The 10,305-nt window shown below is 62.0% G+C and overlaps 2 protein-coding genes across 5 annotated transcripts; one reads left to right on the forward strand and one right to left on the reverse strand.

The window, feature by feature from the left end:
• The first annotated feature begins 838 nt into the window (after positions 1-838).
• On the forward strand, positions 839-3,846 carry SLC16A13 (solute carrier family 16 member 13). Its single transcript, XM_042966659.1, is given in 5 exon segments — positions 839-1,231; positions 1,384-1,527; positions 2,142-2,855; positions 2,858-2,878; positions 3,550-3,846. Coding segments are annotated over 5 exon segments (1,278 nt in total). The 5' UTR covers positions 839-1,032; the 3' UTR covers positions 3,750-3,846.
• An 877-nt stretch (positions 3,847-4,723) lies between these two features.
• On the reverse strand, positions 4,724-7,128 carry SLC16A11 (solute carrier family 16 member 11). Of its 4 annotated transcripts, XM_042966658.1 has the most exons (5): positions 6,956-7,128; positions 6,489-6,795; positions 6,037-6,180; positions 5,104-5,871; positions 4,724-4,993 (listed from the first exon to the last, which is right to left on the reverse strand). In XM_042966658.1, exons 2-5 carry the CDS (start codon positions 6,688-6,690, stop codon positions 4,755-4,757), a joined length of 1,353 nt encoding a protein of 450 aa, XP_042822592.1. In that variant the 5' UTR covers positions 6,691-6,795; positions 6,956-7,128; the 3' UTR covers positions 4,724-4,754. The 4 variants fall into 4 exon arrangements, with proteins under 4 accessions (XP_042822592.1, XP_042822589.1, XP_042822591.1 ...); XM_042966655.1 differs by having other exon boundaries at positions 5,104-6,180; XM_042966657.1 differs by having other exon boundaries at positions 5,104-6,180; positions 7,074-7,092.
• Positions 7,129-10,305: the final 3,177 nt, after the last annotated feature.

Raw genomic sequence — 10,305 nt, forward strand, 5'->3', positions numbered from 1 at the left:
TTTGTGGGGCCCCGGGTGAGCTCACAGCCGCCCTTCCTCTTCCCAGTTATTTTTGGTCTCTGTGACCTGTGGGTTTCCTGCTGGTGAAAACAGAAGCAACAGGAACTGAGTTCCCACTGCAGAAATGAACGCCCGCAGTCCAACAGCCTGTCCTTCCCCTGGTCTCTTCCGGGGCCTTGGAGACCTCCGGGATCCAGGCATGTAGCTTCTAGCGTCCTCGGGCGCTCGGGCAGGTGTCTTCGTCTGGCACTCTCATCTCAGAACCCCTGCGCCCACCGGGCGACCTGGCCTTGCAGCTAGGCCCCTCGTTGAGCAAGTGGGTGTCTTCCTCTCCCGAACCAGTTCACCCACCACCTTCCCGCACGAAATTGCCAACGGGAGGGTCTTGGTGCGGAAATCCGCACGGATAAAAGTGGGCGGGGGACGCAACGGCCTCCCCGCACACCCCGGAGTCCCCGTGGGGCCCACCCGGCAGGCCGCCTCGGGTCCCCTCTTTACGCATGCGCCCCACTCGCTGTCCGGGTCCGGGACGCGGCTCTAAGCCCCGCCCCGCCCTCCTGGCCCCACCCCCCGTGCTCCGGAGTCGCGCGTCCCCACCAGCGAGCCGTGCCCGGGGGTGCCGGCCGCGATGGCCGCGTAGCTGACACTTCCAGTGACAAGAGCGATAACCCACACGGGGGCTGGCGCGCCGCAGGGCTGGGCCCGCACCCGGGGCCGCCTCGCGGCTCCTCCGCTGAACGTCGGGCCCCCGCGCGGGCCCGTCCCGCCCCGGCCTCGACCCGCCGCGCGCTGCCCGCGGAGCCACGCCCCCGGGCGCCGCTCGCCCGCCCTCCCCACCTAGGTCGCCCCCCTAGGGGAGAGGCGCAGGCGCCTCACGCAGCCTCCCAGCCGCTTAAAAGCCCTCGTCGGTGCCTTCCTCTTCAGCAGCCTGCCCTCCGCAGGCTGGGCGGCTCGCGGGGCGGAGGTGGAGCGTCCCCGCGCCCTGCTCCCGCCCGGGCGGCGCGCACTGGCTGCGGCCGCGTCCCCTCCCCGATGGCGCGCAGGGCCGAGCCCCCCGACGGGGGCTGGGGGTGGATGGTGGTGCTGTCCGCCTTCTTCCAGTCGGCGCTGGTGTTCGGGGTGCTCCGTTCTTTCGGCGTCTTCTTCGTGGAGTTAGTGGCGGCGTTCCAAGAGCAGGCGGCGCGGGTCTCCTGGATCGCCTCCATAGGGATCGCCGTGCAGCAGTTCGGGAGTGAGTGCCGCGCCCGGGTCCGGCGTGCAGGCGACCCTCCCTCGGAAGGGATAGGGGGATGAGGGGGGGGGGCGGTGAAGGGGGCGCCAGAGAGGCAGGGCGGGGCTGGGAAGGACGCCGGAGATCTCGCAGAACCTCTTCCTCTTTCTCAGGCCCCGTGGGCAGCGCCCTGAGCACGAAGTACGGGCCCAGGCCCGTGGTGATGGCTGGGGGCATCTTGGCTGCGTCGGGGATGCTGCTCGCCTCCTTTGCTACCTCCGTGACCCACCTATACCTGAGCATTGGGCTGCTGTCAGGTGAGGCCCAGGACTAGGGCAGGAGAGGGAAAGGGCCTCCGGGCTTTCACCTGCTTCGTGCCCCTTCCCAGAGGCTCGGGGAGGCTCAGAGAAAGTTTCTGCTAGCACCTGTGCCCGCAAGGGAGGGCTGAAGAGGGATGACTAACTTGATAAAGCGCGGCGTGGGGGATATTGAGAAATTCAAAGATGACGGATCCAGCAAATGCAAGCCCGGGGCTGGAGTGTCAGAATCACCCTACACTTGTGCCAGCTTCTGTGGCTGTGAAATAGATCTCATTGTCCAATTTGCATACAGACCAAGAAAGGCTTCCGAAGCTTATGTAACTTGGCAGCTGGAGCTCACCGTAGCCAGAAGTGATATATAGCCCAAGCCCAACTGCAAAGTTCTGAGCTACTACCCGGCAAACGGTATTTCTAAGCCTCTGCAGTCCCCTGAGGTGTATCACCCCATCTGCCAGACGGCGAGCCCAAGGCTGGGCGATTGAATAAAATGCAGGAAATCGATGCTAGGGGCTGTAACCCAAGCCTGTGCTACATCCTGGGCAGTGGTGGGATTTCTGGGTGCCCCGAGCCCCCTAAGAGTCCCCCAACCCCTATTTGTTCCTTTCTGACAGGCTCTGGCTGGGCCTTGACCTTCACTCCGACCCTGGCTTGCCTGTCCCGTTACTTCTCTCGGAGGCGATCCCTGGCCACGGGGCTGGCACTGACCGGCGTGGGTCTCTCCTCCTTTGCCTTTGCCCCACTTTTCCAGTGGCTGGTCAGCCGCTACGCCTGGCGGGGGGCACTGTTGCTGGTGTCTGCCCTCTCCCTCCACCTGGTGGCCTGCGGAGCACTCCTCCGCCCACTCTCCCTGACGGAGGACCCTGCTGTGGGCGGCCCTGGGGCCCAACTCTCTTCCCTCCTCCGACATGGCCCCTTCCTTCGTTACACTGTGGCCCTCACCCTGATCAACACTGGCTACTTCATCCCCTACGTGCACTTGATGGCCCATCTCCAGGACCTGGACTGGGAACCTCTGTCTGCTGCCTTCCTCCTCTCGGTGGTGGCTGTGTCTGACCTCGTGGGACGTGTGGCTTCTGGGTGGCTAGGGGACACCGCCCCAGGACCTGTGGCTCGACTCCTAATGCTTTGGACCACCCTGACCGGGGTGTCACTGGCCCTGTTCCCCGTGGCTCGGACTCCCACGGCCCTGATGGTTCTGGCCGTGGCCTATGGCTTCACATCAGGGGCCCTGACCCCCGTGGCCTTCTCCGTGTTGCCTGAACTGGTGGGCACTGGAAGGATATACTGTGGCCTGGGACTGGTGCAGATGGTAGAGAGCATCGGGGGCTGCTGGGGGCTCCTCTGTCAGGTAAGGGGGACTGGGCTTCCAGGGCGGTCAGGGCTGCATGCGATTCGGGGAGGGGACTATTTAAATTCCAGTGTCTGTGAATACTGCCCTCCGGGATGGCACGGAACACGGGTCCGTCAGAGTAGCCCCGGAGTGGGTCCATGGCGCAAAGAAATCGGGGACTGTGGGAGGATTAAGGGGAGCTATGAGGAGCCCTTGGCAGGGTGTCTGCAGCTTGGGCTTTCAGAGGACCTGGCTGGACCTGGCCAGACATAGCTCACCAGCGTCTGCCCGTTCCCCTGGCCTACTGGGCCCCAGCCCAGGTGTCTGAGCCGTCGGGTCAAAGTTCTCCATGCCCCAGATGCCAAAACCTTCAGACCCTTAAATTTCTCCTAACTATTAACTCAAAGTGTAAAAGAAGGACCGCTGTTGCTTGAAAGAAAGGCATAGGTGTGCCTGGCTCGATGTGGACACCCAGGTCTCTGCTGGCTGGTTTGGAGGCCCTTTCCAAAGGCAGGAAGGGGGTGGACGTTAGCTTTAGAAACCTCGGGGTCCCAGAGTTCTGGAGCTCCTCCAGTCCTGCCTTGTGAGTCCTGATTCTTCCGAGATGATGCGTTCAGGATTCTCTTTTCCCTCCACCGGTCTTGGGAAACGGGTCACCCATGTGTGTTCTTTTTCTCTCTTGGATCTAGGCTACCTCCGAGATACGACAGGCAACTACACAGCTTCTTTTGTGGTGGCCGGGGCCTTCCTTCTCGTGGGGAGTGGGATTCTCATCACGCTGCCTCACGTCTTCTGCTTCTCGGCCTCTGCCTCCAAGCCCCAGGACCCCAAGATGGATGCAGTGGATACCAAGGTCTCTCTCACCAAGGAAGGGCTGCAGGAGGACTGAACTCTGCAAAGGGACTGTCAGACCCAGAAAGCCAGAGGGCGCAAGCTCTCAGGGCCTTCTGTCCCATCCTGGTGCCCACAGAACCGCAGTGCCCAAGAACAAGGCCTCTTGGCCCGCCTCCCCCCGGGGCAGTGTGTTGCCTGTGCCAACCTTTCTTGTCTCGTTGAGGACTCGTGGCTCTTCCTTGCTCCCACGACCTTTCCTGGAGGATCCCGGAGCTCAGCCTGCTCCCCTGCGCTGTGAATCAGCCGTGAACACCCAAAGCCAAGATCTTCACGTGCCTTACATGTGATTTCTACTTTGCTGCCCTTCCAGCTTTCTTCTCTGAAGACCGATGTTTGGGAGAGAGGGAAGCCCTTCTGAGATAAACCTAAAGAAGGAAACTGGATAATAATGAGAACCTCACAAAGAGCTGGGGCGCATGTGCTTGGGTTGGCTGAATGGGTTCATGGCTAGGAAGCAGGGAGGGGAAGTATCTATATGAACCCTGGACTCTGCTCTCTGGGCCACAGTTCCTCTGCCTTGTCCACTGACCTCTTTCCCAGTCTCCCCCCCCCCCCCCCCGTGACTCAGAAACGAAGACAGCAGTGAGGACACAGGGTGGGGGGAGTCTGGGAGGGGCAGCAGAAGCTTAAAGAGCTAAGGTCTGGGTCTAGCATTTCCCACAGGCCAAAGGAGCCAGAAATACAGGAAAGACTCAGCCGGGAGGGCTGGAGGGGGCTGATAGGTCCCTCATGAGCTCCCCACCCCGAACGCACGGAAGCTTAGGAACAGCTTTTCAGAGACTCCCTGTCAAAATGGCAACAGCTTGGGCAAAGACAGGTGGACCAGCTGGACGGCCGGAAAAACAGCCCAGAGTTCAGTGGGACCCCGTCCGTTTGAGTCAGCCTTCTTAAATATCTTCAACAGAATGTTTGCAGCGCCCTAGATTGGCTAACAGCTGGAGCTTGCAGGCAGGAAACCGGATAGAAATTCTTTATTGGGGGAGTGGCCCAAACAAAATGGTCAACACGTAGTGTCCAGAGTGGATGGAGGGCCTCCCGAGGAGGAGAGCAGGGCAACCGGAAGAACCGGGAGCAGCTCCCCCCTCTCGGGAGGAGGGGTGGCCTGCGGGGAGGGGGAGGCCGGTGGGCAGGAGGGCAGCGCCCCCGGCAGCCCCATGTAGATGAAGCTGCCGGAAAGAATGAAAGAGCCGCAGGCGAGGAAGGAGGCGGTGAAGTCTCCGGTCTCGTCCCTCAGGAAGCCTGCAAGGAAGGGGAAAGGAATTTAGAGGCCTGGGACCCAGGGGTGGGGGGAGGCGGTAAGCGGGGGACAGGGGATGGTTGGGAGCGGATCTGCTCGCTCGGGCCCTTACCTGACAGGGGAGGGCCCAGAAGCCCCCCCAGACTCATCAGCATCATCACCAGCCCTGTGGCCTGTACGACACCTCCGACGCCCACTAGCCCCGGGAGCACACCGAAAACCAGGGGGGCGTAGCTTCCGGCGCTCAGCCCGTAGGCCCCAGCCGCGGCCAGCAGGGCCCCCCGGCAGCCCTCCTGGCTCCCCGCCAAGGGCGCCAGTCCCACGGCCAGCACCCCCAGCCCGGTCAGAGCCCCGAACACCAGCAGAAGCCGCGAGAGGGGCACCCAGCCCTGGTCCGCCAGCCAGCCGCTGATCAGCCGCGCGCCCGCGTCCCCCACCGCAGCCACGGCCACCACCAGCGCTGCCCCATACCCGCCCAGGCCCTGGTCTAAAGCGTGGGGGGCCAAGTGCACGTAGGGGACGAAGTAGCCGCCCCCAACCAGGGCTGTGCCCAGAGCAAAAACTGAGAAGGCCCGGCGCGCGAAGAGACCCAGGCCGAGGGCAGCTAAGGGCCCGCGGGGTGGGGCCGGGGGGTCGCCAGGGAGCACCAGGGGTCGCAGCAGGGCGCCACAGGGGGCGAGGTGGAGGGTGATGGCGCCGAGGACGAGCAGGGCGCCCCGCCAGCCGAAGGTGTCAAGGAGGAGCTGCAGGGTGGGCGCCAGGAGCAGCGAGGAGGCCCCGTTGCCCGTGAGCGCCAGCCCCACGGCCAAGACTCGACGGCGGGAGAAGTAACGGGACAGGGTTCCCAGGGCAGGGGCGAACACCAGGGCCCAGCCGGAGCCTGCGAACGGACAGGACGGGGTGACGACAGGGACCCGGGATGCTCTGCGCCAGCAATCCCAGCCCGGATCCTCGCAGGAGGCCCCGCCCCTTTGGCCTCCAGCCCCCAGGAAGCGCCCACCTCCACCATCACCCCTTAAGGACCCGGGTGTCCCTCTCCCCTCACCAGCAAGGACGCCCAGGCCAAGGTAGAGGTGCAGCAGACTGCGGGCGAAAGCGGAGAAGACGAAGCCCAGCGAGGTGAGGACGCCCCCAACCATCACCACGGGGCGCGCCCCCCAGCGGGTGCTCAGGGCGCTGCCCACTGGGCCTGGAAGGGGGCGGAGTCAACGGAAGACACGCCTCTGGACCCCCAAACTCCATCCGGCACTCCTCTTTGGCGGCTTGCCAGGCCTAAAGCGTCTCTCTGCTCGCCCCCCCCCCACCCCCACCCCGCCTAATAGCTCCTGTCCTTGACCTCAAGACGAGACCCTCTCTTTTCTAGAACTCATTCCCCCCGGTCCCCACCGGTCGCCCTTTCTCAAGGGCTGTCTGGTGAGCAGGTGGGTCCTCCGCCACCGCACACACTCTCCGCCACTCCACCCCGGTCCCCGCCTCCCACCTGGGGGTCCCCCTCACTGGCTGCCTGCTGCACCGCCAGGGCCAGGGCGCTGACCCACGCAGTGTCCTGAGTGCTTCGGTCAAAGTGCTCCGCGAGGTCAGGGAGGGCGAGGCCCAGCGAGCGTAACAGCCCGTAGGAGAGCCCATTTACCGCGAAGGCTGCGGCGGCCACCACCCAGCCCCAGCCCCCGTCGGGGGGTCCGGCAGGCTTGGAGGTCATCGCCGTCTGGGGAAGGGGGGACACACAGCGTCGGCGCCTCCTCTAGGAGACCTGGGCATCCCCGAGATGCAGGTTCTGGCTGCTGGCCAGGGTGGGCACGGCCCCCTGAGCACGATACGGCGGGGCGGAGGGAGCAGGAGTCAGGCCTAGGGATAACCCCCACCCCCATCCCCACCCCCGGTCCGCGCGGGCTCCCGGGACGGGGTGACAGCCGGATCCCCCAGGCCTGGGGCTCCCCCTCCCACGCCCACCCCTCCCCCCTTACCCGGCCCCTCCGGGCGGTGAGGGAAGGGGAAAGGCGAGGACACCCCGGCCAGGTTTTCTGCCTGCTTCCTGGGCGGGCGGGGCCCCGGAGGGGAGCGAGCGCCGAGATGGAACCCCACCTGGACCGGCTGTCTCGGTAAACAGAGCTGGCCACCGGGGCCTGAGCCACCTGGGACGCGGGGGGTGGGGGGGGGGTAAGGAGGGCGGGGGAGCTGTCAGCCAATGGCCTAGCCGCTGGTGAGGCCAGACGCTGAGTCCCACGGGGATTGAATTATATACACACGCCTACACACACACACACACACACACACACACACACACACACTTCTCTACCTCCTCACCAGGGAGGGGGGCGGGAAGAATGAACGCGGCCCCGCCCGGCTCAAGTCCACGCACCCGCCACCTGCTTCTCCTGGAGGAGACCCGTGGATTGCAATCCAGGGCAAACCCAAGGTCGGTAGGCAACACGTGGAAATAGGCGTGACCCCCAAGGCCAGGGGCGCTGAGTACTTTTGCTCTCAGGGAACATTGCTGGAGGGCCAGGCAATTCTTGGATATCAAATCACTGACCTCCACTGAGTGCTCATTTCTTGCTCAGCAGTAACGGGCCCTCAAGGACCCAGGGGGAGGAAGAAGATTCCTTTACTAGGAGACGCTGTGATGAGCCAGATGCCCTTTACCCATGTCACCTGTACACGCTCCCAGTAAACCCGTGAAGGTGTTGTGCCCAATTTACAGATGAAGCTACCGAAACTTGGAGAGGCTAGGTGCGTTGCATCAAAGCAACCCAGCTAAAAGATGGTGGAAATACTTGAATTTGGTTGGATCTGTCCAACTGCAGACGGTGAATGGAGAACAGGCCTAGGATTGTGATAGGATACCACAGTGGAGGGAAGGGCCTGGGGACAGTATGATGGCTGACTAGCCTGGAAATGGCAGAGCTTCTGCAGGGCCAAGGAGTTCGTGATTTAAGATAAGCGTCACTGGGAAGAGAAAGGATCCTTGGGATCAGACTCGCGGAAGATTCAGATTCGAATTAAAAAAAAATTTTTTTTAACGTTTATTTATTTTTGAGACAGAGACAGAGCATGAATAGGGGAGGGTCAGAGAGAAGGAGACACAGAATCTGAAACAGGCTCCAGGCTCTGAGCCGTCAGCACAGAGCCCCCACGCAGGGCTCGAACTCGCGGACCGCGAGATCATGACCTGAGCCAAAGTCGGGTGCTCAACCGACTGAGCCACCCAGACGCCCCTCAAATTTTAAAAACAAAGTAAGAAATCTGAGAATTGGGCCCAGGTACTGATTTCATGGGGGAACTTTATTTAAAAGTATACTTTTTACACCAGGATTAAGGTTACCGTTGCTTCACTTCAGGTATTTGAATCAAGAGATCTGTGGGGCGCCTGGGGGGCTCAGTCAGCTAAGCGGAGACTTCCGCTCAGGTCATGATCTCAACAGTTCGTGAGTTGCAGCCCCGCGTCGGGCACTGTGCTGACAGCTCGGAGCCTGAAGCCTGCTTCGGATTCTGTGTCTCCGTCTCTGCCCCTTCCCTGCTCATGCTCTGTCTCTCTCTGTCTCTCAAAAGTGAATAAACATTAAAAAAAAAAAAAAAAAGGGAATCAAGAGATGTGTTCTTTGGTTTAATCATTGCGCAATATCATAGAAAATGTGGCAATCTCCAGTTTGGAGCAGGCGTCACCCGAGAGCCACGTGGGGGCAGTGTTCCCTAATTGTTGAGAGAGTATCTGCAAATTGGAGGAAAACGACCACATTTCTCTACTTTGGGGATTAGGCCTGTAACAGTCGAAAGTAGACTCCCCCTCTCCCCTCTCTCCTGTGCCCTTACAGCCATCAGTGCCTCACCTGCTCCGAGGACATGCCTGGCTTTTTCTCGCTTGTGAATTTTTGCAGGTGCGATGCCCACTCCTTGAAATGTCCTGGATGGGGAGCAGGAGTCCCTGAAGGTTTACAGTCCTGCCCCGTGCACCCCAGGAAAGTGGTCTTACCCCGTGCACCCCAGGAAAGTGGTCTTTCCCCGTGCACCCCAGGAAAGTGGTCCTGCCCCGTGGACCCTAGGAAAGTGGTCTTGCCCCGTGCACCCCAGGAAAGTGGTCTTTCCCCGTGGACCCCAGGAAAGTGGTCTTACCCCGTGCACCCTAGGAAAGTGTCTTTCCCCATGCACCCTAGGAAAGTGGTCCTGCCCCGTGCACCCCAGGAAACTGGTCCTGCCCTGTGCACCCCAGGAAAGTGGTCCTGCCCTGTGGACCCCAGGAAAGTGGTCTTACCCCGTGCACCCCAGGAAAGTGGTCCTGCCCCGTGCACCCCAGGAAACTGGTCCTGCCCTGTGCACCCCGGGAAAGTGGTCCTGCCCCGTGGACCCTAGGAAAGTGGTCTTACCCCGTGCACCCTAGGAAAGTGTCTTTCCCCATGCACCCTAGGAAAGTGGTCCTGCCCCGTGGACCCTAGGAAAGTGGAATTTCCCTGTGCACCCCAGGAAAGTGGTCCTGCCCCGTGCACCCCAGGAAACTGGTCCTGCCCTGTGCACCCCAGGAAAGTGGTCCTGCCCCATGGACCCTAAGAAAGTGGTCTTGCCCTGTGCACCCTAGGAAAGTGGTCCTGCCCTGTGCACCCCAGGAAAGTGGTCTTACCCCGTGCACCCCAGGAAAGTGGTCTTTCCCTGTGTACCCTAGGAAAGTGGTCCTGCCCCGTGCACCCTAGGAAAGTGGTCCTGCCCCGTGCACCCCAGGAAAGTGGTCTTTCCCTGTGCACCCTAGGAAAGTGGTCCTGCCCCGTGCACCCCAGGAAAGTGGTCTTACCCCGTGCACCCCAGGAAAGTGGTGTTACCCCGTGCATCCCAGGAAAGTGGTCCTGCCCTGTGGACCCTAGGAAAGTGGTCTTACCCCGTGCACCCTAGGAAAGTGGTCCTGCCCCGTGCACCCCAAGAAAGTGGTCTTACCCCGTGCACCCCAGGAAAGTGGTCTCACTGGTTTCCCTCCAGCCAGGGCTGCTGTTGTGAGAGGCACCTGAAAGGCGGAGCCGGCAGACCCCCACTTCCCAAGCCTGCTGCTGAGGACTCTGCTGCAAGCTGTACCCCCTCTGAAACAAAGCTCGCACTGTCCGCTCTCCGTGGTGGAGTAAACACGCAGCGCTCAAAGAGGAGGCCGGCGCCCCTGGGTCCGGCGGTTGTACAAAGTGACCCTAAGCACCTTTACGGGCCACCTGTGAACCTAGAGGGCATCCCAGGGCCTGGGACTGGGCTGATGGGTGGTGAAAGCGCACGGTCATTTTCTGTCTCACGCTCCCTATATTCTTAGCCAAAGTGACCATCACTTTACGGCTTCTGCTTATGG

This window comes from Panthera tigris, chromosome E1 (genome assembly GCF_018350195.1).
Source record: "Panthera tigris isolate Pti1 chromosome E1, P.tigris_Pti1_mat1.1, whole genome shotgun sequence".
NCBI lineage: Eukaryota > Metazoa > Chordata > Mammalia > Carnivora > Felidae > Panthera > Panthera tigris.